Source organism: Apostichopus japonicus, chromosome 19, assembly GCF_037975245.1.
Source record: "Apostichopus japonicus isolate 1M-3 chromosome 19, ASM3797524v1, whole genome shotgun sequence".
Lineage (NCBI taxonomy): Eukaryota > Metazoa > Echinodermata > Holothuroidea > Aspidochirotida > Stichopodidae > Apostichopus > Apostichopus japonicus.
This window is the reverse complement of record NC_092579.1, coordinates 9,045,001-9,071,232: the sequence shown is the minus strand read 5'-3', so window position 1 is coordinate 9,071,232 and position 26,232 is coordinate 9,045,001. Positions and strand designations below refer to the sequence as shown.

The 26,232-nt window shown below is 37.2% G+C and overlaps 2 protein-coding genes across 2 annotated transcripts in view; both read right to left on the bottom strand.

Moving 5' to 3' along the window:
• LOC139960667 (uncharacterized) overlaps window positions 1–26,232 on the bottom strand; it is a 104,548-nt gene that overhangs the window by 58,689 nt on the left and 19,627 nt on the right. Inside the window, exons 16-19 of the mRNA XM_071959218.1 lie at window positions 25,101–25,145; window positions 24,235–24,434; window positions 23,813–23,878; window positions 22,791–22,875 (exon numbers count right to left, since the gene is read on the bottom strand). Of these exons, the coding sequence (XP_071815319.1) occupies window positions 22,791–22,875; window positions 23,813–23,878; window positions 24,235–24,434; window positions 25,101–25,145 (396 nt within the window). The remainder of the gene's footprint in view (window positions 1–22,790; window positions 22,876–23,812; window positions 23,879–24,234; window positions 24,435–25,100; window positions 25,146–26,232) is intronic.
• Window positions 15,143–26,232, bottom strand: part of LOC139960675 (fibroblast growth factor receptor-like) — an 81,672-nt gene continuing 70,582 nt past the window's right edge. Inside the window, exons 2-8 of the mRNA XM_071959228.1 lie at window positions 21,861–22,031; window positions 21,173–21,354; window positions 20,923–21,006; window positions 19,735–19,949; window positions 19,242–19,379; window positions 18,504–18,639; window positions 15,143–17,927 (exon numbers count right to left, since the gene is read on the bottom strand). Coding sequence (XP_071815329.1) covers window positions 17,760–17,927; window positions 18,504–18,639; window positions 19,242–19,379; window positions 19,735–19,949; window positions 20,923–21,006; window positions 21,173–21,354; window positions 21,861–21,909 — 972 coding nt within the window. The 5' untranslated portion in view covers window positions 21,910–22,031 and the 3' untranslated portion in view covers window positions 15,143–17,759. The remainder of the gene's footprint in view (window positions 17,928–18,503; window positions 18,640–19,241; window positions 19,380–19,734; window positions 19,950–20,922; window positions 21,007–21,172; window positions 21,355–21,860; window positions 22,032–26,232) is intronic.

Sequence of the window (26,232 nt, the reverse complement as noted above, 5' to 3'; positions counted from 1 at the left end):
TCAATTGCTCAGTTTAAGTAATCCAACATTTTTCTGTATTTTTTGGGGGATAAGATTTTATCTTGTTATTTTAACAATTTACTGAAAAATGTCACCTTATGGGCAAAGTTTTTCTTATGTCGATGGCACTATTAAGCTTCCGTAGAATAGCATTGAGCGTTTTAATTGTATACGTTCAACGTTGTACAGTAGTTTTATTAGGCATTTTTTTTAGAGTATTCAAAATCATACGAAGTTTTGTACGGTGGAGTATAAGAATCGCAAGATACAATTTCTTAATATGACAAGGAAAACGTGGTAAATATGACTGATTAAAGGTCAAGTTTGACCGAAAATTGTAGTTCACTCACAAATAACAAGAATTTATGAAAATTAGAGTGCGACAGTCGGAAAAATTAGAGTGCGACAGTCGGAAATTCCGTACTCATAAGCGTACATATACAATTTTAATCTAAAGCTGATGGGTATAGTTTCTTCCTCGTTATGATCCCCCACTATAATTTTCAGTTGATATATGTAATCAACATATGTTAAATTAAAAGTCAGTATAGGTATCATCAAACTATATATGAAATTGATCGCAGAGTCAATCAGGTGTAATAGATTTAGGGAGGGGAAATTGATTGTGGGGTGAGGGGCTTCGAGTTCAAATACGTGTACTCCTCAAAAGTAGTCTGTAATGGCCCCAAATTACGGCATGCTGTAATTGCTGGAAGTTTTTAAAACAGTCTTTTCCTGAACGTGTTCACTCTCCATATTGTTCGCTGATATAAACACACACAATTAAACAAGATGACTGAATTTCCCAGTTAGGTAAATTTCCTCCAAGGTGGTAATAAAACAGTTTAAGAATTTTAACATAAGGTGACAATATTTTAATATGTAGCATATATGGGACCAATAAATCATACTCATTATGATAGTAATATAGTGTAGAATTGTACCTAAAGGGTCAACTCGTTTGTATCGGGTTTTAACCTAGTGTAGTTGCATATAACAAGGTTTGAACCTAACTGGAGACCAAAACTTCCCCGTATGCAACACCTTCGAAAAATAAATGAAGAGGCGCGGGGGGGGGGGGGGGGGATCGGGGTCGGAAAGAGGATTCAAGAAAGTATGTAATATATAGGCTTCTCAAATAGTGCAGTTCCTAAAGGGTCTACTCGTTTGTATTGGGTTTTAATGCCTTCTACATCGCTTAATTTTCAAACAGTTTCTGTGAAGACTACTATATTTCAGTCATACTTTCCCAAGCCTGGGCACAATTTCCCTAAGCGTGGGCACAATAAAGTTACTAGCACACATGTATGTTAACCAATGTGTATATGTGTATATATGTATATGTCGGGGGGGGGGGTGATGATTCAAGAAAGTATGTAATATAAAGGCTTCTTTAATAGTGCAAAGCGTTGGCACAATAAAGTTACTGTCACACATGCCAATATGTATATGTGTAGTGTATGCGGCTGCGTACAGTATATGTTGTCTATGTATATATGTTAATCGTACATATGTCTGTATCTGTGACTGTATCTGTGGACTGTATTGGCCGCAAATTAAGCAAGCAATAATTGCTAGGAGTGTTCAAAAAAAAAAATTTCCTTGGAGGTCTTCGCTCTCCAAATTGTTCTCAGACATTCTTGATGAACACAAAAGATGACTGAATGTCCAGTGAGGTAATTTTTCTTCCAACGAGGTAATATAAACCGTTTAAGAATATTGACCAGGGGTGACCATTTTTGAATATATGGCATATATGGGCCAATACAGCATACTTTAATCCTTCTTCATAACCTATATTAGTTGCATATAACAAGTTTGAACCTAACTGGACACACAAACTTAATTCTTCCGTAGCAACGTAAACAGCTTCGAAAATTAAACGGGTGAGGGGGGGGGGGGGGGTCGGAGTGTTTGAAAGAGAATATAAGAAAGTATATGATGTATAGGCTTTTGTCTCACTTGCATTTTTCTCATAGGGCCTTCTCGTTTGTACATGGTGCAATGTCTTCCAAATTGTTAAATTTTAGAACAGTTTTTTATGACAACTAGCCTAATATATTTCAATCATACTTTCCCAAGCGTGGGCACAATTCCCTAAGCGTTGGCCCAATACGGATAATATGTATATATGTGTGTGTATAGTGTTACGCGGCTGCGTGCAGTATACGTTGTCTATGTTTATTTTACTCGTTACGTCTGTATCTAGCCGGTAAGCAATAGGCCCTACCTACAAGTTGTTTTTCATTCTATATATTAATCTTCGTGGCATTGTTCCACTAATTTTGAGGTGAATGTCTGTAAAACGTTTCCTTGTTTGAATTCAGAGTTCAATAACATTATTTACAATAGAAAATTTACAATAGAAATGAACGTTGAACACATTTCTGGCGTCAACATGTGTCATTTATTTACACTTGCTTTCTATCGCTGCAACAGAAACATTTGCAGCAATGAATAAGAGAGGAAAGGGAGAGCAAAATCGTTATTAAGTTGTCGCATTCCTGCAGTAAAGAGTGCACCGTCTTAACTACAAATTTATAAATATATACTTTGTACCTCGTAAAACGTGTTTGGTAAAGTATGTTCTTTACTTTGAATCTTTTACTTGCAATTGTTTAGATTTTAAACCCCAATACAAAACCAGTATATCCCGCTCCAAAGGTTTGCTGTTTTGGCCCCTAATATGCCAGGTATTCAAATATGGTCACCTATGATAAAAAAAAAAAAAAAAATATTGTATTTGTATTACCACCCTTGAGGAAATTAACATTCAGTCATTTTATGTGGTTAATTTAGAAAGTATGAGAACAATTTGGAAAGTAAAGGTAATTTAATTTGTAAAGGAAGGTAATTTTTGTAAACTTCTGGCAGTTATATATAGTGTGCTATAATTTGTGGCATATGCAGACTACCTTTCATCCATTTAGCCACCGACAAATTGCTCAACGGGCAAGTATTAGCTTTGAAGTTATGTTTTCAGGATCACCGCCCTATAAGTGTGTTACATGTGCACATAATGGTAGCAGTGTTATACATATGCAGGCGCGTATCCAGGAATTTCTGACCCCGGGGGCGCAAATTACTATCTAAGCGGAGCGCCACCATCGGTTGGCGCGGAGCGTAAAAGAAAATTTGTGGTTTTGATAACCCCCAGATCACCGGAAATGGCACTTCTTGGGCTTGAAAATGAGCAACCAGATGTACACTTTTGCCTGAGAACCAAGTATTTCCCAAAAGTTTTTTTCCATCCATAACCTTTTTGAAGATTGTGATCAGTCACACATCATGTTCGACCTGATTGCATGTCCTATGGATCATTGCTTTTGTAGGTGATTCTACGTCACGGCCCACGATATCCGAAAGCCCCACTTTTCAAGGTTTTAAGGCTTAAGCCCATTATTTGTTGAGAATTTGAAAATGACACTTTTCGTGAATAAAAATCACCTCAAAACATACCCATAATGTTGCACAAAATTCAATCTATGGACAACTAATATAGAAAAGCCTCCTTCAACCCCTAATAGACGGTCAAAATTGCACGAGTAGAGGAAAGTATGATGAAGAATGTTGGTGAGGAAATTTTCTAAAATTCCGACACAGTTAATTTATTGGTGTAGAAATATTAAAACCTCTTATAATGGCTATTATAAAACTTGGTTGAAGGATATGAAAAATAGCAGATATTTCCGATATCTCTGGTATATCGAAAGCGAACACTACACACATAGACGTAGGTCCCGTAGGAGGCGGGGCTGCAGCCCCCCCCCCCCCCCGCAAAAAAAAATAAATAGCAATGAATAGGTTAAAAATGATCTCCTTGGTAATTAAAATAAAGTTCTAAGCTTGGCCGACATTATATACTACTGTAAAAGAGAGTTTTGACATAAATGGATCTGTATGCTTTTTCTCCATCTACATAAGACATTTGGTTGTTTACATTAGCATCCGGCGGTATACTGTGCAACTTTCACGGACCGTGCGGAACACGATGCCATGCAATGTAATGACCGATGCTTGCTTATATGATATTGACATCGGTATGTTGAACGTGCAATTGGGCTCCTACGCCTTTGACTACACACATAGACAGTTTTTGAGCCTGTTCATCGTGGAACATGCATTTCAATGCTCACTGATATGATGTTATATCTGCAGTTTGCTTTACAAATTCGAACAGGCGTGTAGTGAGTAATTGCCAAGGGAGGGGCGAAGCCTGTAGGCAAACTATCTAAGCAAAGCGCCACCATGAGTTGGCGCGAAGCGTACAAGAAAAATTTTGGGCGAAAATACCTCCCAGATCGCTGGAAATGACACTTCCCAGGCCTTGTAAGTTGCATCTAAGCATTGTCTATTTTGAAATTACTAGCGATGTCATAAAGAAGTTTTCTCGGGGGGGGGGGGTCGCCCCCTTCCCGAGATGCGTCATGTTCCCCGACGACTCGGTCGAGTTCAAGACCAGCCACAGTTGGTTCCATATAGCACAATTGTACAATTGTGCGTCCGCGTCCATACACACACACGCGTTATGATAGACCATATATAGTATTTATGTAGATACATTAGTGAGAGAGGGAAAAAACGTCAAAACTGGAGTTGTCGGTGTAAGGGGTAGGGTGAGGCGCACACCCCCTCCGTCAAGGGCGGCGGAACCGGGGGGCACAGGGGGCACGTGCCCCCCACTTTTCCTCAGGGTTAAAAATATGCCCTTTTTCTACATAAAAATTGAGGTGTCTGAAGTTAGCAAGAGGCCAGGGAACCAGAATGAACACTCGGGAAGGGCCGTTTCCGGCCATCTGAGGGGTTTGTAAAACCAAAAATTTTCTTGTACGTTCCGCGCCAACTGATGGTGGCGCTCCGCTCAGATAGTCGTGCATACAACTTAGCAAATCCTGGCTACGCCCCTGACTTTTAATGAATTTATGTGGGTCAAACTCAAAGCTATTTCGAATGGAAACAATTTGTTAAGATATTAACAAGAAATAAACTCTAATTCGGAAGATTCCTACATTAGCAACTAGCATGATTTCATCTCATTTGTCTCAATAGAAAACTTGTTCCTTGTTTCCCAATTTGCACATTGGATATTGCAGTGCTAGTATGCATATTTTCCTTGAGGGGGGGGGGGGGCGTTGATGGAGTGATGTGTATACGCAAATAAGATAGTACAATAAGAGTTATAAAGGGTACTAAATATCAGGCTACATCAGTCCAATCGAATTTCTGCAAAGTGCCCTTTGATGTCGGTGCCCCCCCAGATTAAAAGTGCTTTCCGCCGCCCTTGCCCTCCATAATCCTTGATCTGTCACTGGCTACCCTGTGTATATAATAGGGATCAGCGCTGTAATGGTGTCACTGTTCCTCTTTCTCTTCCCGAGGTCTTGGCTATCTTCTACTCCCTCCTTTTTCTCTCTTTTTTTCTTTTTCTTTTTCTTTCCCTTCCTTTCTCTCCTTCTTTTCTTTTTTCCCCCTCCTTTTCCCTTTTTTCTTCTCTTTTTTTCTCTCCTCTTTTCCTTACCCGGGGGGCGGGCGCCCCCAACGCCCCCCTGGATACGCGCCTGATATGAGCTGTTAATGTTACCCTAAAACTGTGGCTTTCTAGGCATTAACCCATCATTTCATGCTCACCACCCGACCTATAGCCAGATTGTTTAACAAGTGAGTTACAACTCCCTGATTTAACTAGTAATTAGCTAGGAAGCACACCAACGCAGGAGGATCGCCATCCTTTTGGAAATTTTCCAGTTCATATACTCCCATAATTGGGTATAAGAGAATGTATAGCAAACGCTGATACGTGTGCGAAAATTATCAAAGGAGCAAACAACCTCCCCGTGTGAAAAGAAAACAAAGAACATTAAGAAAGCAGACGCTCATTCAGTAAGAGTTACTATTACTTTCAAACGTATATAGTATTAGTCAGCCATACATTTCGTCACAGGCACTCGTAACGTTATGTAGGTGTATAGTATATAAACACGGAGTCCATAACGTTACGAGTGCCTGTGCATTTCGTACGCTATTCGCGGTCACATTATTAACCCTCCTGTTGTCATGTTAGCAGCTTTGACCGCGTTTGAAAACAAGCGCGTTTGTTTCATGCTGGTTTTGCTGTCGTTTGATTGGAGGATAAATAGCGACTGATCAGGGAGGTCTAAAATATCACCTCCCTGATCAACAGATGAGGGTTGTTCATTGCGGTTTCACAAATTCTCTACAATAAACCAATTGGATGCATTGTTCTGTTTGATACAGTATAAAGCAGGCCGTATCGTGTATTTTCATTGTTGTATCTGTATATGCATCAAGAAGCAGATAAACCAAACACGTACCATACTAATCGGACATAAATAATAATAATAAAAAACGTCAGGCCAACTTACTTTAACACAGTGTCTCTAAAAGCGGCAACCATGACACAAACTATTACATTTACATTTACCAGAGATTAATTCTGAATTAAGGATTGCTAAACATTAATTTCCGTAATTGTAATTGCTACTAAAGAGGACAATTTGCGGAAATATTTTATTATCGTGTTTGTCTCTAACTGGAATGGACGATCAGGGCGGAATTAATGCAGGGACACCACGGATAGATGCTGTTTAATGGAAATTTTTAAATAACCCTGGTTTTTATGGGTAAACGAGATCGTGCCCCTCCCCCCCCCAAAAAAAAAAAATCAAGTTTTACGTATTACAATTTTTTTTATTACAAATGTTGTAAATAGAATTACGAAAAAAGAAACATTTATGTACTCTAAGTAAACGGAGTTTTTATTACTTAGAGACAATGAAGCCTCACTCGTCTAAGTGCGGTTACAGAGAAATGGAAATGCCTTACTTCTACAAAAACAAATACTTCTTTTACATATATATTTTTACGTCAAAATGGCCCAAACAATTATCAAACTTGGTATCATGCTACAAATTTAGATCTAAAATCAAAATCAATGTAATATTTGAAAAAGTCTTTTTTATTATTTATTTAAAGTTTTATATACAACTTTTAATTGAAGTAAGCAATTTATATATGATAAAATAAGCCTTACATAGTTACTGAGCCTACTATTAGCATAATACATCAATTACGGTGCATCACATGTACTTAACCTAGATTACCTAGAATCTCAAAGATTGAATTCGTTCATCTTGAAGTTTAATTGAATTGTTCCCGTTGTGATTTTTGGTAGACATTTTGGTGGAACATTGTTTTTACTTTACGAGTCTCAATGCCATCATTGACTTAAGTATTACCGAAGTTTTAAGAAAATATTCCAATAAGAGTTAATAGTTACATTTTACCCAATCGCTAAATGCACCTGTTTTGAAATATGAAATTTTACACCATTTGTAACTTGTACCTCCATTGTAAGTACATTCATTGTCGTCCGGTTCGGGACTGCAGCAGTAATCCCAATTCTCGTAAGCATCGATAAAACACCAATAGTAGTTGTTTAAAGAGCTGTAGTCATAGTGAAGTCCACACTGATGTTCTACCAGACACGGATTTGGTTGCATGTTGGTTCTGTATCCAGTTGCTATTGACCCTCCTTTTCCACAATACTGCCACGTGTTTCCAGATTCGCACCAAAGGTAATCGTATCCATGGTAACCGCAGCTGCCACTGCAACAATAGTCCCAGTAATTGTTGGTGGTCGTGTAGCACCAGGAATACTCTTTTTCATCATAATACCCACAGGGATGGCCACTTCTGCAGAGTGAATTTCCTGCTGTTAGATATCTGTCATCTATGTTAGAGCAAAGGAGGCCAGTGTGTCGTTCGTTAAAGCAGCCAAACTGTTCAGGTGGTGTGTAATTTGTGCGTTGATCGGCAGAGGTCATAAGAGCGATGTTTACATCGAAATGGCGGGATTCTTGACAGGGTTGACTTATTGGTTTCAAGCTACAAACGCTGAGGGATGATTTAAGCTTATCCACAAAGATCTGTTTCTGGAGCGAATAACACGCATTTCCGGTGTTCTGCAGGAAAGTGTTCATGAAGCAGGTGTCTCTTTGATTATTAAATAAACATCGGTCTACCAAAATATTCATCAGATAAGCCTTCTGTCGCTCAACCGCATCGTGTTTTATGCAAGTGAATGCGTCGTCCCCGAGCCTCTGAAGAATACACCCTTGATATGATTGAATATAAGTGGGTTCAGTGCACGTACCTGGGAAATGTTCTACCAATTCGTCTTCAACGGAACGTTTCATATGAGTATTGAAACAACCATTCATTGGCAATGCCTGTATCGGTATCCCGGCCATCAGAAACTCATCATTTTGATGATCAAAGTCCGGTGCAATTATTCGATCGTCGCTATTATAGCTAAGAACTTTATCGGTAACATTGTATGGTGCCTCTCTAAGAACTGCTCTGATATTTTCAGCACATCGTCGAGTCCTACCAGGTGTTTCTACCGTGCACGGGTAAAGGCGAGTAAACAATAATATCAATGCAGGTGTACCGCGAGTCTCTCGGTAATTGTTCCACATGTTTGGTAGCTGTTCAAGTATGATCTTCTCTGCATGATCTGGTCGCTCCGGTCGAGCGACAACATAGTTCATTGGCTGTGCTGGTGTATAAGAATATATGTTGTTAACAACTGGCGTTCCGTCGTCATTGTGAGGATTGAACTGAAACCGTTGCATGTCATGCACTTCTGTTTGGTCAAGGAAGATCAATGCAGCAAACTGCTCTCTTCCTCCTGGTCGGGCTTGCCATCGTAGTTCCGGTATTCTTGAATAGATAAAATTGGCCATATCATTCTCATCCACTGCAGCATTTCTTTGAAGTTGGAAACACACCAGAAGTAGAACCAACAATAGAGTGACTTCTCGGCTATAGTACATCTTGAATGGTGATGTTGTGTCTACAAGTATATTAAAGAAATTAATATCATTGGCATACCACATATTAAAAAAAAAATATCCTTGTAAATATATCATACATCAGCCGCTATATTAAAGCTGATAGATCAGTTGTAGTGATGCTATGATGTACTTTCCCTTTAAGTGTTACGATCGTGTCTTTTATGAGATTGTATGAGGTAATGTCTGTAAACAGATATCGGCATAACAGTGAGCGCTCGCAAATGTCTCTTACTGCCCCATACAAATGCCTGTTGCAGGACTGTTGTTCAGATATACTTCTGAGTTAAGCTTCCTGTTTTAACTGTTCGATGGTATAAGACTTGCAATAAATTCGTTGGCACATACTAGAGGGGTTAGATAATTTTATATTTCCTTGTGTAGCCAATCCTATATAATAATTCAATCATATGCCAAACCCTGTTTACATCCAAATTGACGTTAAGAACTACAGTACGCTACTGAAGAAACTAAAGCACACTATTTACTGTGCACTTCTAAAACTCAGATGAATGGGTTAATTGTACTATGCATATGGCAGGACGGATCTTTCTACAACTAAAACATTAGAGTCTTTTTGCAACTTTTGTTGTTTGGAAAGTGTAATTTTCCGGCAAACATTTTTCTTGCTTGTAGTATTTTAGTGCTCTAGTCAAATGTCAAAGTTGTACCTGAAAAAAGCCGTGTAAAAGCAACCCTCCCTCCTCCCACCACTTCCCACACACGTACTTTTGTTTGTAATACTCCCATTTTAGTATGTGCAGTTCTCAGTTTAATGATAGTGTTACAAGGTAGGTAGTAGCCTGTTTTTCTAGTATTAAGTTGTTAGTGATATGCCCAGCACATCATGACCGTTATACCATGTTATTCTGGCATGTGGATCTACCGTTAGAGATACAATTTTAAGTAAAATGAGGTGGTCATAATTTTTGTCATAAGGCTTTACTCATATCGCATCTTAAAGTACAGGGTCTAGTTAATAACAATACAGCAGCTGAGCTGATGACACTAGTAAAGTAATTAGATTCCTATGTAATTGCTTCTACTATCGCTTTCTAAGAATTATCTGTGAAACTATAGTCATCTGCCACATTTTTGACGATTTTGGCACCCAAATGTGGCACACGAAATCACCATTTCGAGTGATTTAAGTAAAACTTTTCCACTTTAGTTATGTCAAAGACGTAGTGTTTGTATTACGCGCCGGTGCAATCTTGCCATACAAGCAAAGCGCCACCAGTTGGATGGGTCGCTTCAGTATTTGTCACTACTTCAAGTTATATGGGTTATTCCCACTCTGAAAGGGCCATCGGAAAGGTACTGGAATTAACCTTAGGCAGAAATGGGAATACAATATATAGTACAAATCAGATACACGTTACTTGTTTAAAAAAAATCTTTCTCAGAAAGAGCAATTTGAAACATTATACTAGGGTCAATCGTTATTTATTATATATTATTAGTCACCTAAGTAGAAGTTGAGGTGAACTCTCAACTGTATCGTGGTTCTTACAATTAAAGTTAGGTAACTATTCATTATTTCCCCCGAAGCAGTGGCGTAACCAGACATCTTCATTGGGGCAAAGTTAAAGTGGGTGGGGGGAGGGCAAGTTTGAGTGGGAGTGAAGTGGGGGATATTTGCGCGCGGCCAGCTTGGTCATTTTTAGGTATTTTTGCAATATGCCCAATTCCAAAGTACTAGTAACCATCGTAAAGGTACTTTATGAATGTTTCTTTTCCTAAACTGAACAGTTTATTCGTCAGTTCCATGCGCTAAATTATCTAACCGACATTGTGATGATTGCTTAAAGTTATAAACATACAAATATTATTTTAAAAAATGGTTGCAAGTTTTCTCGTTAGGTAGCGTGTGTGACGAAAGGGAGGGTGGGATCGGGGCCTCGTAGCGATGGCAGAAAGCAAATATAATTGGACAAAATACAAGTTGAGACGCAATCCTCTGGTATTAATTTGCAACTGGTTTATCTGAAACTTACAATTTTGTAATTTTCGTTCAATATTGTTTGCTTACCAATGTCACTGGGGGAGGTGGGGCGAGCGGGAGGGGAAGGGGGGGGGGATTTGGCGGGGGTTGTCCAAACCCTGTCTCCACTGGTTACGCTACTGCCCGAAGAAAATGTTGTTGGCCATTGAGACCGATGACCTACTGTTTAGATCGGTTGGCGTACCGACCTTACCTGACGCATATTTGATCTTTTTTTCTAAAATTGGTGAGACAATAATGTGACTTCTAGAGTCCTTTTGACCCCAGTCATCCGTGGGGGAGATATGACAGATACTAAACAACGTATTACTGTAGGTATTGAGTATAAAATTTTTCTGCCCCTGCTTTTTCAACTTTACTTTAGCGCATTCTAAAGCATAAATGGAAAAGTTCGAGATGGAATATCCAAATTTAACACTGGCATCAAAAGCATGAAATATTTTATATTACTGCAGTGTCTGGCATTCTACCCACATGTTTCCCCCCCCCCCCCCCTCCCCCGTGTGGAGCAACTAAAACAGCTCTGTCATTTTTCGGTATCATGTACTCTGTCTACCGAAAGTAGTATACCGCCCTCAAAAATACCAGGCGCGTATCCAGGGGGGGCGTTGGGGGCGCGCGCCCCCCGGGTAAGAAAAAGAGGAGAGGGAAAAAAAGAGAAGGAAAAGGGAAAAAAGAGGGGGAAAAGAGGAGGAAGGAGAGGAAGGACGGGAAAGAAAAAGAAGAAAGAGAAAAAAGGAGAAAAGGACGAACCCACCACTTCTTGAGATTGTTCCAATGTGCATGAAAACGCGCGCCCACAACCTTACGCCCAACCCCTCTCATCACTGCCCGATGAGTTACGAAACTGAATTAATGACCTTTGCCCGTAGTACCAAGACCTCTTGACAAAATCCGGCAACACACCACTTCATCGATAACAAGTGATTGGGTTGTGTATTAATGACGTCTGGAGGTCGTGCACTGACCTACATGGAGTGTGACCACTCCCGACTTTGCAATTTCCCAAGATCAGGCCCCGAAAAAATCCAAAGGGCACTGCACTGTATGAACATCTAGCAGTATCTAGCCATATCTAGAGATGAAAATCTAGAGATCTTCCCTAAACTGAAAGCAGATATAGAGAATCGAAGCCTTCAGTGTGTAATGAACTTGAAACTGTGCGTCTTTCGAAATGAAAAGAATGTGGGGCGCAATTCCTATGGGCTCCTATGGGCCCTATGCTTAGGTTTGATAACTGTATTTGTGCAGTAGTCTCCATTATACTCCAAACAGTAGGGGGGGGGGGGGCACTTGCTCACCCCTGGAAAATTAAAAAAAAAAGTTAAGCATTTGACATTTCAATGATTTCCCCCCAGCCAACAGTTCTCCAGTTATGTTCATTGCATACTGACCCATAATGCATTACTGAAAGTCAAAATCCTAAGACATGAGATCTCAAAATAACCGATGTGTAAATGCAGCCTGAACGGGAAGTGTCTTTTCCGACGATCTAGGAGTATTTTTTGGCCAAAAAATCGTCGCGCGCTCCGCGCCAACCGATGGTGGCGCTCCGCTTAGATAGTATCAAGTAGTGTGTTACACCTATATGACCTACTGATCCCCCTTGTACTACATTTCTGCGGACACCCTTGCTAGGCCTCCTAATGGGGGCCCCTCTGGGCCAGGAGCCACCCCCAGGCTCATCGTTACGCCACTGGTGGAGCATTGCACAATAAACATATAATAGTTATTTATTTCAGTCTCATATCAATTATTCGAATTTTTAAAGCAAACAGATATCACATCATATCAGTGAGCATGAAAAATGGCGTTCCGGGATGAACAGCCTCCAAACTGTAGATGTGCGTAGTGTTCGGTTCCAGAAATATCTGGTATATTTTCATTTCCTTCAACGAAGTTTTATAGTAGCTGTTATAAGAGGTTTCAATATTTGTACACCAATAACTTAACTGTGTCTGAATTTTCTAAACTTCCCTCACCAACATTCTTCTCCATACTTCCCTCTACTAGTGCAATTTTGACCGGTCTGTTAGGGGTTGAAGGAGATTTTTCTATATTGGTTGTCCATAGATGAAATTTTTGTGCAACATTAAGGGTATGTTTTGAAGTGAATTTATCCAATTTTGAACAAAAAATAAGCTTAAAACCTAAAAATGTGGGGCTGGGGGGGGGTATGAAAACCAGAAATGCATACGATCATGCACAGCATCGTCACTGATTGTTCTTATATCATATTAAAAAGCTAGTCCGAAAATTTTATATTTCAGATTTTACTTTTGAATGTTTTTTATTAACAAAAACTGTACATATGCCTGAAGGAAACTCTTTTCATTAGATGTACTGCCAACGTGGCAGGAATCATGCTTGTCTTGCTTTTGAAACTACATACATTCAGAAAATGTTGTACGAAGGTTAAAATTTTACTTGATGTTCATGTCAAATAAGAACACTAAAGCATTTAAGTAAAATTTACTTGAATTTACTTAACTGCTGTTTTGTAAAGTTTTACATGATCAGCATGTAACGCAACTACAAAATTTTTATGTACAATTTTGCCAGCGATTTCAACATAGCACCCGTTCATAAGAGTTTCATACGTTAATTATTAAAAGCAGCTTGATTCCTTGTTCTTTAAGTAGATCACAACAGAAAAGCACATTTAAGAGACAACAAAGAGGAATGACAACACAAATAATTCAGAATATTTGATGAATTCAACCTTTTATTTCAACACTTAAGAGGGTTTCCCGAGCATCTACAATCATGCATGAATAGTGAACTACAGTCACGATATTTTATCCTTTGTGTCCAGTTATGGATGGCAAGGTATCAAGGTACTATCTCTTAAAGGTGCATGCTTACGAAAATTTAAATAATTTCCTTTTTAGTTTCTAAGATGCATGTACAAAAAAGCATTGGTCGACTTAGGAATTTTCACCCAACTCCCTCAACATGTAAAAATAGTTGAAAGCTCCCAAAAATTAACATAATCAACTGTCTGATTGCAAAATTTGGCAAAGATTCAACTCTACGCGCAGCATTAACTAAAATCTCTTGCATGGATACGTAAATGATCTGTTCATGGTTACTTAAGTTTCAATAACAAAAAATCATATTACAAGAAACATGATAATCGTTCTATGTCATATGAGCTTTGCAACTTAAACATGCTGGTATATAAAGAGCATTTTGTTGTTATTGCTTCTTTTGAGAACATGTGTTCTCTATGTGCAAATAGCACATAGAAAATTCAAAAACCACGCAGACTAGCTTCATTACAAGGGTGTAGGCTGGTGTGAGCCTGGGTAAGATAGTGTTGAAAGCGCCCCTACAGACCATTCTGGCCCCCTGACCAATACCCCTAGCTCCGCCACTGGTTTTGGGTTTCGATGATAATCGTAACCTATGCAGTCATGCTGGCGGAGTGTGTGTGTGTGTGTATGTATGTGTGTGTGTGTGTGTGTACATTAGTGAGAGAGGAAATTGGAAACGTCAAAAATGGAGTTAGGTGTAAGGGGTAAGGTGAGGCGCACGCCCCTTCCGAAATCCTCGATCCGTCACTGGCTACCCTGTGTATATATTAGGGATCAGCGTTGTAATTATGACTGTTCCTCTTTCTCCTCCCGTGTCTTGGCGTTTATCTTCTACTCCCTCCTTTTCTCCTTTATTCTCTCTTTCTTCTTTCTCTTTTCCCTTCCTTCCTCCCTCCTTCCCCCCTCTTTTTAGTCTTTTTTTTTCTTTCCTCTTTTTTTTATCGGGGGGGGGGTGCGCCCCCAACACCCCCTGGATACGCGCGCCTGCGTATAGACACAGAACTTCATTTATAGTTGTTCTCTGTACGCTCTGTACCTGGTTCATTATAGTTTAAGTTACGTATCATGCATGTGTTGTTTTCACAAAACCATTTATTGTTTTTCATAGATTAATGATAAACTTCGAACGAAGAGAGCATTCGATATTTTGCTACTGATACGAAGAGCAATTATTTGCTATTTTAAGCATTTTTATCTAAATTTGTCTGGTAATATATGGCTCCCATATTTGGGAATTAAGTAATAACTTTGTATTCGCATATACACAATTACACACAAACCAGACGCAAATCTGGATAAGAATGTACGACAAGCTTTAATTGATTGAATTGAAATGTTTACACGAAAGTGTCAACCCAAAGTAAGTATAGGGAAGAAGTGTTTATGGTTATGCCACCTCTTACTTTGAAAAACACAAAAAAAAATCATTCCGTAAAAGAGTAGCTGTGTTTTTGCTGTATTTCATTTATTTGCTACTGGTAACGAAACAGGAATTTTATAGATAATAAACATATCATGGAATGTACTTAAAACTAACAGTCAAAAGGCACTAGACGAAAATTTATCACCGTCATACTAAATTAATCTGAGTATTAAGATGCTCTATGAAAGATATGGCACCTCTGTTGAACTTGATTTAAAACCTGTGGCAATGAAATATAGTTATACGCAAATAACACTACACACTTATTTTGATGTTTTGATCACTATCAAAAGAAAATCATATTATAGCATATTATAACATACAGATCAATTACAATTCGAGTATAGTGAACAATTTAAACCTTTTACAGGACTCAGCCGATTCACACAGAGATTAAAGTAACTACTATAATACTTAAAAATTTGTACCACCGTCAAAACTTGATTAATATGATAAATATAATAAATCGGTAGCATGTGCTATTAAGATTACAGTAAGAATTGATGATATGTGACAAGTCTGGAAGTCGACATTACATAAGAAGTAAATACGTAGCTTTTAATAATGCTTGTTTCTAACGTTAACTCAAGTCTCTGCGTTTGCGTGCATTTGAGCTGAGTGTGGCATCATAGCATCAAAATAATACAGATTTGTTGTGTATGGTCGCATATTTAGGATCATTCTTACGAAAAGGTTTAAACAAAAAGCCCATCATCAAGACACTCTACTCATTTTCTACCCAAATGAAGTCTAGTGACCAATTAAGTCATCAATAATTCTAATCAAAGATTGATACAAGAATAAAACTTTCAAACGCCTACAAAACATACCGTCTAAATGTTAATCACATGAATGGTCGCATGTGTATGGTCGCATATTTAGGATCATTCTTACGAAAAGGTTTAAACAAAAAGCCCATCATCAAGACACTCTACTCATTTTCTACCCAAATGAAGTCTAGTGACCAATTAAGTCATCAATAATTCTAATCAAAGATTGATACAAGAATAAAACTTTCAAACGCCTACAAAACATATCGTCTAAATGTTAATCACATGAAATAAAAACATCCGAAATTATCAAAACTTTTGACATTTTAATTGATATGTGAAATTTAAGTAGTCACGCTGGATATTCCCATTGCTGAGGGATATTTTTTTTATATAATACTTAAGTTATTAAAGCAAAATTTAAAAAAAAATTATCAAGCAAAACGACTAAAGCCGACTGAAGGGGACTCGACTCGACAGCCGTAACGTTGAAAATCGTTTACTTGGACAGTATACCAGCGATTGACTATTTAGCTAGTTCTTAAAATAATCTTAATCAAGAATTTGTGTTTATGCACTATGACAGTGAAGTAGTCTTAGTGGTAAATAAGGAGCAAACGGACATACTCTTGTCTATAAAGTATGACTCGAATCGTATGCGCTATAGCCTACGTATTTGGTTGTCCCTACCGAAGACCAGATATATTGAAGAACATGAATGGATCATCTATTTTATAGACTGCATAACGACATGTGATTGGTGTTTAGTCAATTCTTTAAGACGGTAACACAATTCTTCTGCGCCGCTAAGTACACTCAACAGAAAATATTAGCGTTCTAAACAATAAAAGACACTGTAGCTATGGTTGCAGTTATCATATTTTCCAACCTTAGTACGATATGAGATACTGTACTGAAAGTGACCAGTTTATCGCATGCACGGACGTATGGAATATGGACCAAACCATCACTGTCAAATCTTCCAAAATAAATGAAATAAAAACTTGTTCCAGAAGTGTTTTCTCCTAACTAAAATACTTACACTAGCCGTAAAATTGCGTGTTTTCTTTTTCGGTGAAGGTAAGTTAGGACTAACGTTATAGCTAGATTAGTTAATGATTTGAAACTGATATGCGAGACATGCACATGGTATAGCGGATTTTCCTTTTTAAATTTTAATCATTACTCATTACATCATTACTCTATAGCGCCGTCCGCAAACTATTGAACTCGACACAAACGTGGTTCACCCAAAAAAATTCCGGTGCACCATCAGAACTTTTCCAAACGTCGGAATTTGTTTCCATATATAGGTCTCGAAGCTTGCCGAAGATCGATTATGTTGGTTTTTAATATCAATTCCATTCTCCAAGCGAGCTTTCATGAATTCTTAGCATATATTATGATGCGGTACATTCCACATGGAGGTTATTAGGTTTTTGGCCTAAAGGTTATAGTTCTTGTCCGAGAAAGTTTAAGAGTTCTCTTCTAAGTAACAATCACTCTGATAAAAGTCTATTAACAGCACTTGATCACACTTGCTAAAACCTATCATGAGTAGGATTTTGACTAATATAATAAACAAGCTTCTGTGTAGTGTAGCTATTGTCGATCGTTCAGTTGTTTGTGGTGTCAGATAAGAAGTTGATATTCTTTACGAATAAAAAATGCTTCTTATCCAACATTGCAAACCAGGGTTTAGTTGATTTGTAACACGAGGCATGTATTCTGCAATCATTCGAAAGAATAATCAATCAAGTTCTAGAATCTATTCCCATTTCTAACAATTTACAATTATGCGTCTACTTTTAATAAAATCATCACACGATGGCGTCTATACCTTCTATGTCCATGAATTTTTTGTGTGTAAAATCACATGGATGTTGTGTCTTCTTTGTTTGTCAAAGGATTCTTAACAGCAACCTGCAGCTCATCAAAATCAACTTGACTATCTTCGTCAAGAATGGGAGCCAATTTTGAAATGTGGTAGTCTTTAAGCGACGTTGAACCTCTCCTCTCTAGTTCCAGTAATTCTTCGTTCTAAAAACAAGAGAGAAAATGCAAATTACAATATTACCTCTAAATGCAAAGTGACATTAAACACGTCAAGTCGGTGATTGTTTTTTGCCTTCCAGTGTTAGATCATGTATCATTCACATTTTACAAAATCAAAACATAATAATAATAGCAGTATGAAGCAGTTTGTGATATTCTTCACTTCTCAAATTATATGTATATACCGGCGTCACTTATTTCCAATAATCATATCGAGAGCATGGTTTAATAAAATTTAAAGCTGGGGAATAACTATAAATAAGGTAACCCCTGGTCAAAGTCATACATCTGTACACCTTAGTGCGCACAATTAAAAGAGCTCCACATCTACTTGCACCCTGGGTACTTACCAAGCGACGCACGCAAATATATTACAAATTATACTCCTCCACCATAGATATACGCCTTGGTAGAGAGAGGTTATGAATAGTGTACACCTTGCCCAAGTACACAAAGTAATGATCTAGGTAGGAGTCGAACGTGCAGTCCTTTAGATGGCAGGTTTTTGACTGAACAAATTGACGACAAATCCCGCAATTATGATCGGATCGTGGTATTTACCTGAAGGAAATCTTCACCGTCGAATTCGACGTAATCGGATCTCTTCATTAACATGTCTCCTATTTCTTCAAACATGTGTTGAAATCTTGGCCTGCTGTGTGGTGCTTCCTGCCAACACCGTTTCATTAAATCGTAACTGCAAGTTATAGGATACGGAATGTTTCATGAGAATGAAAGTACTATGAGTAATAATTATTTTATAATTACCACCAAATTTTGGCGAAACGTCATGGCCATACTATATTATAATAAAAAAGATGCGAGCCATCTACGTTTCACATGTGAGAATGGTGACACGTAATGTAGTAACTGACTCGTCCTCGCATTCTATAGCATAGTATTCGTCTTTTTTCGGATTGTTATCCCTACTCATTAGGGGATCTAGTATAGATATATACTAATACAACTTTAAGTACTCGTTCTCACGCTTCTAGGTTCTTGCACTCGTACGCGTACTCGCATCACTATTCCAACTTTTCCCGTACTCATGCTGTTGAATGATAATATAGTGTTATACGCTCTGGTGACTGCGATGTCAACAGGCTGTTTCAAAATAAACCATAGTTTGCGTAAGATTCGCAGAACCCGTCGATCATAGTAAACTTAAAAACTTATATTCTTGACATAATTACGGTCAAAAAATGGCATGTAAACGTTTGTTTATACCACACGTTCTAACCAATTAGGTCAAGGAGGGAGATATGGATTCTCTTACTAGAACTGATTCTGTATACTTACATGTCATCAGGACAACTTCCCGGTTGGTCCATGCGGTAGCCGTTTTTCAGTCGACTGACTAATAACCGCGGTGCGATACCAGGATAAGGAGTTCCACCGAGTGTGAAAATTTCATACAGCAGTACTCCAAAGGACCATCTAAGATAAACAAAATAAACGACGAAATCATAGACCTATTACAAATTCAATAAGTTTGACAATAGCATGTGAATTAGGATTTCTATGTTCAATAGTTTATAACTGCTGACGAAATATTGTCAAGCTTGTAATGATTGCGTCAAATAAGAAGCTGACTTCAGAAAACTCATTATATTTCCTTCTTATTCATCAGTTTCATAATTTCTTTAATCACATCGTTCATAATTTTAATTTTCATATTTTACAAATTTTGACATATCTTGTTCATAATATCATGAGAAGTTCTCTCATATATTGAAATATTTTACCAATGAAAGACGTTTTTTATACAAAGGAATTATATTTGGTTACATACGAGTCTCCTTCTGAGCTACATATTCCATTCAGGATCGTTTCCAGACTGCACCATTTCACCGGTATTTTCTGTTCGGTAGCTCTCCTTTTATATCCTCTCGTGTAAATGTCATCGGCGAGTCCAAAATCCGCTATTTTTATCGTCAGTCCTTCACCAACAAGTACGTTACGAGCTGCCAGATCGCCGTGATAGAAACGTTTTTCTTGTATGTGGCTCTGTCAGAATTAAAGAAAAAACAAGTAAGAACAAGTCATGTCACTTTGTCTGCATATTGTTCACATTGTACAGCAACACCCGATTCTCACGGCTTTATCAGCTTAAAACTGGTAAAGGTGATTACCCTTTAATCAGTTAAAACTTAATATGTGTTACATTTGTGACCAGTTGCTACTGAGGACTTACAAACAGAAAAGAGTAAACACACAATGCTATGCATAATGATTGACTGGACTAACCAGACTACTCTAAAGGTTTCGCCAATAATTTCGTCCACATTTTAAGTGGAGGACACTTTACTGCAAAAACCATCTTTAATAACAAGGTATACTTAATAGTCAAACATAGGGACATTTGTTTAGTCTCCAACCAGTCATTACTTGAAACAACCTTTGAGTAATAAATTAGTCCGTTAGTAATTTTTCCCACAGTAGCATCTGCTGATAGGTCTAACACGTGTTACGGTGTTATAACACACTTCAGTTTATACCGATTAACGTTGTCTTTTCTTCACAGTACAAACTGATTAAGCCATGTGCATTTTGGTGATAGCAAACATAAATTAAAATAGTAGGGTTATCATAAAATACGATTAATCGGTAATGTCTCGTTTTTGCAACGAAAATACATTACCCCACGGCTAAAGTAAAGTTCGCAGACATCAATGTTCTTTTACGACACGCTTACCTAAACAAATAAACCGATTTGTAGTACTCCACGCATCGTTGTTGACGCATAACATGATTGATAACAACATGTGAGCCTCACAAGCTCGGCGGGAAAAGTTGTATAACGTGGGCTACAATAGTTGCAACAAGTATTACCACGTTACGCTATTGTAGCTATTTCGCTATATATATATATATTTATATATATATATATATACTTGTGGTAGATATATGGTAACTATGGTAGCCCTATGCATACGGGCACTTAAACTACACTCGAGTGAAATGCTTTTAAACACCTTACCATCCCATTAGCAATGTCGCGAGCAATTATAAGCTGTTGTTTCTCCTTCACTGAGTAGATTTGGTCTTTCTCTGAGTTTTCTGTCTGTATGAGATTGATGACAAAGAATAAGACAAAACAAAATGACATACAATATTTACGTTCAAAATATGTTGAATCCAAGTCTACGATCATGTTACTACAAAATCAGATTTCCATGAGTTTACTCAAACTTGTTTAGATTACATGACTGGTGCACACTGGAGTTTACCCTTCTGCACTCCCGTAAGAAACCCAGCAAGTCACCATACTTCATATATTCTGTTATAAGGTAGAACGGTTCATTCATTGAACAGCAAGCAAGAAGACAGAGGATGTTGACATGGTCGCCAAGCTCTGCGATGAGTTTCATTTCATTCAACAGGTCCTCCTTCACGTCATCAAATGCTCCGACTGTAAGAGTGTTTAAACAAATGAATGTGAACAATCGCCAAGAAAATTTCGGCAGTAGCGTCAATACTTCAAATATGCATGAAATATTTTTCGATATTAAATTCTTTCTGTCGTCTTAATCATAACAGCAACAATATCAATAAGTACGAAATGAAAGAGCAATAGTATTGTTTTGCGTTCCTTTCGATTGTTTCTGTAATTGTAATCTGAGTTCGTATAATTAAGAAAAGAAATACTTCACTTAAAAGTCTTTCAAGAGTAATTGTTATTGTTTCTATTCTATTGCCAGTGGTAGGTATATGTACACACACATATATATATATATATATATATATATACATACCTATATATATATATATACATACCTATATATATATATACATACCTATATATATATATATATATATATATATATATATTTATATATATATATATATATATATATATATATATATATATATATATATATATATAATTTTGTGAACAGAAAATACAATTTTTGGTACCTTTCGTTGTCTTGATGGCGACTACAACATCATCAACTTTATTCTTCATGCCGGTGACCTTGCCCAAATGCACCAAACCGAATTCACCTTCTCCTAGCTTTTGCTCGATTATGACATGGTCGTGGCTAATTTCTTTATCTTTCAATATCGGATCAATCTCTCGGGTCTTTTCTGTAAATCAAACATAGAAACGTGAAATAACCGTTAAGTAATTTAGGATTAGCTTGTACGTAATTACCTAATACTTTGTACATTATTAGTATTATTTTTTCATTTAAATTAGTGAAGATAAATTAATACATTTTCATTATGATAAAGATTCCTTGCTTCTGACATCAGTTGCCACTGGTTGGATGGTTACCTATGGCTTTCTCTTGTTTCATTTGTTCAAGATGGAGCTTTTCCAGACGATCGTTAGTCTCTCGTCTTCGGATTCTAGTCCACAGGATACATACAGTACATATTATCACAACTACTACTAGACCAACAAGTAGCACCACAGCAATAACGGTGGTAGGGAAGCTCGCAGTCGGTGAATGCGGAGGTAAGTTCGGAGGCTGACCGGGTGGCGGATCTTTCGGCCGTGCAGCATCATTGTTTCTATTTAATGAAACGGTTGATGTCACGCCACATTCTGGATCGACTGTTTTCTCTGAAAGTTAGGAGTAATAAAAGGTATAGTTTTAATTGCGATAATGATTGCCAAATATAAAAGAACATGAATATCGAATCTAGGGAAACGGTAAGGGAATCTCCCAAAACGTGTGTAATACAATAATTTGAAAAACAAGTAAAAGGTGAATTGCTATGACTACCAAACATAAGGAAAATGAATACCAAAATAAATAGTATTTTCTTGTAGCATTATTATTACTAGTTTTTAATAATAAAAATGAATAACACAATATTCGCAATCTATGCTTAATGTACCTTCTTCAAAAAATATGGCCGCAAACGATTGTGTAAAAAGTCTTCCGGGATCATCTCCATATGAATCCGAGAGGTATGGAACGATCTAAAATTAGAATATGTCAGTTGTGATAAGACAAAACCACAAGAAAATATACAGTACACTACACAAGCTTCTCATTAACGTCTGATAATTAATTATTTACATGTGCACTCTAGTATCAATAAAATTCCCAAAGATTGAAAGCAAAAATTCACATAGAGCTTTTATTTGCTATTTACGATGATCAATTTCTCGTTGCTTATTCTTTTCTTATTTCAACATGATGCTAATTTCTAAGACATTAACACATACATAAACGTACTACTAACATTATTGTCAGTAAGTTTCGCTGTTTACGTGTTCCGTACAATCGGAACCCTTAAAAACAAGACTAAACCAACTCTACAATATCAAACAAATCCCCACAGACAACGAAACCCTCTACTCACCATTAATTTATATGATATATTATATTCATATGTATTGCCCGTTGGCGTTCAGTGCTACTGCTCTTAGAGGAACATGTAGACATGGTTTCAAAAAGAAAATCCAAGGGAAGTAATTTAATAGGCGACGGAGGAGTAAAATGGGAAGGGGGAGGGGGGATTGGTGGGGAGGAAGGTGCAACCAACTTTGAGATTATCATCCGCTACTGGTGTTAAATTTGACCATCCTTGATTAACTTGATCGTCATATACAGCGGAAATAGTTTTCCTTCCCCTCAGATCGGACGGCACCACTCTTTCCTGCAGATAACACAATGTACTGTTAGATTTATCAGTCTGTTACGTAATAACCCTGCTATATATAACCATGTGTGGATGACTTTTGATATCAACCAATGCCAATCCTTAAGATCTCTTAGAACCAATTCTTTACACAGTTCCCTTCGTTGTTTAAGTCGACGAAACGTTTGATTGGACCGATATACCTAAATACATTCGGGACTGACATGTAGGTACTTTCAAGATATCGATAAACAATAATATCATAATCTAACCGTTAGTTTGTATTGGTTGCCTTCTTGAATTTCTGGGCTAGTGGCTCTCCAATAGTAAGTTTCGTTCTGCGCAGAAACAATGACATTATATAAATGCCAAATTTCGTATTCAATTTCGTTAAAATGTCATAATAGGTTATAATCATGTTATACTTTCCCAATGTCTTTTTTTTTTGGGTATTTATCTAGAAAAATCGATTGCAAAAATGAATTGATGTAGTACATACAGACAATTCCTTTCGTGTATACAACTCAAGGAATGAAATATTCAGTCAATTTTTACTTGTACTTGTCAATGTTCTCAATGTCTTACAGTTTTGTCGTACAAAATAGATTATAATAAATATCTTTTGCGTGACTCGCGATATGGAACCAACTGCTGTTACTTGAGTGCATGCTCAGGCTTCTATGCTAACACTTACATCGGATTCGTGTTGAATGCTATCATTCAATAACAAACCTCCGTCAATAGTATGAAGCTGTACTTGATATTGCGATAGCGACCTCATTTGGTTGACTTGTATTGGCGGACACCAGCTGAACATCATAACAATATTGTTTTCGGAGCTATATTCAACACGTTTAAGCAGAACATGTATTGGCATGCCACATCGCACAACGCCTGTGAAGAAAGTCATTATTGAGAACATATTAGTCTTGGAAATTCCAAGACGATTTTTGTCTAAAGCATTGAACTTTCCCAACATTTCAAGCATGTAATGAAACCTTAGTATTGAAGTTGTATTGAACATACATACCGCAGTCATCAACGATTCAATTGAAGTTATTTATAACAGTTCTGCAAAGTTTGTGGATTCACAGGATAAAATGCCGTTCTTGTAAACTGAGGTATTTAAGAATTGTATTGAGGAAATGTCAAAAACGAAATCATTTGTTTAGATCATTAATAAAGCCGTTCCTAAAGATCTGATTCTAATATATTATATACACTCTGTTTCACCAGCGGAATAACTAGTGGCTTGTTCATAAAATATTACAGTAAATAAATTTAGATATTTGTCAATATGATCTCATTTTAATTGAAAAAAAAAGACAAATTATACTTAGTATTGATGCCAATTAACTACCTAAACATATTCCACATGCCATAACAAAATAATACGTATTATTCATTAAACCATGTTTAATTTCAAAATATAATGTAGTCATTATTCGAGAATTATCTTCTCAAAATTAACAAATGGAATCTAAAGCCTTGAGTCACTCGTACATTTCCGTTGGTGAACCAGGGTGAGAATATAGATTAGGAAATGGTAGTTATACTTACTCTGTGCCGCACAAAAAATAGCATCTCTTGTTTCCATGTAACAGTCTAAAGTACCAAAGAAAAGGAACTATGATGTTAATTTATGTTAGCGTCTTTTTTATTGCATAAGCAAATACATATGAGATGGTGACATTACGGGAACAAACATGTCCGAAATAAGAGGCAAAAACTGCTATCGGTCGAGGCAGCTGTATTTCCTTGATACTTTGTTTTGATTTTTGATTTTTGAGAAATAACACTGAGGCCATTATGTAATGCGAAACTCAAGACCCATTGAACATGTAAAACTCTTCAATACAAAACTGCTAGGAAACAAACATATTTTAGTGTCAACTTCTTAGATGCAACACAAAACTTGTGTGTCCCTTCGGCCATAGTTTCCATGTTTGCTACACGTTTGTCCACTTAGGCCATATGACGTTGAATGACATCTAAGGGTATTCCGTTGTTCATATGAAGTTACAAGTATATTTGTTGTATGAGTTATTAGAATTCATAAAATACTGGATTAACATTAACATTAAGGTCTTCACAAGGAGCCGATTTCATCATCAAATTTAGCCTTAAAGGAACATTGTAGACATTAAGCAAATTTTGAAATATCGTGAAAACCGAAATTGGTTTGAACTTTTATCTTAATTTTCTTCTCTTAATCTGACCTATCAAGACTAAAATTATACCTCAAGTCATCCTTTTTGTAAAAAATGTGTTTTCTAAAATTCTTTATTCCCAATCATTTTACAATATTATGTTTGTTTACTTTGGGGAATAAACTAAAAACTGTTGAAAACAAAGCAAACCTAATTTTCGACAATATGATGTTAGGAAGAATGATTTGATGATATTTCTCCTCAAACGTACATATAAGTGTGCGATTTGAGGGGAAGGCCCCTTGAGCATAATATCTTTTAAGTCCATCGCCCACAGCCCGGCTGACCCCGACCAGATTCAATTCGACCTTCGTGCCATGGTATTTCGATTGTTGTTAAGTCCCATGTGAACTCGATTGGTCATGACCCGGTTATTGATTGTCGTTAAGAGCCAATGGTCTGATAACTGACCCCACAACCCGAACAAATGATCAGTGCTCTAAACTACTATTTGCTTCGTTCAGGTCACTTGAAAATGTATT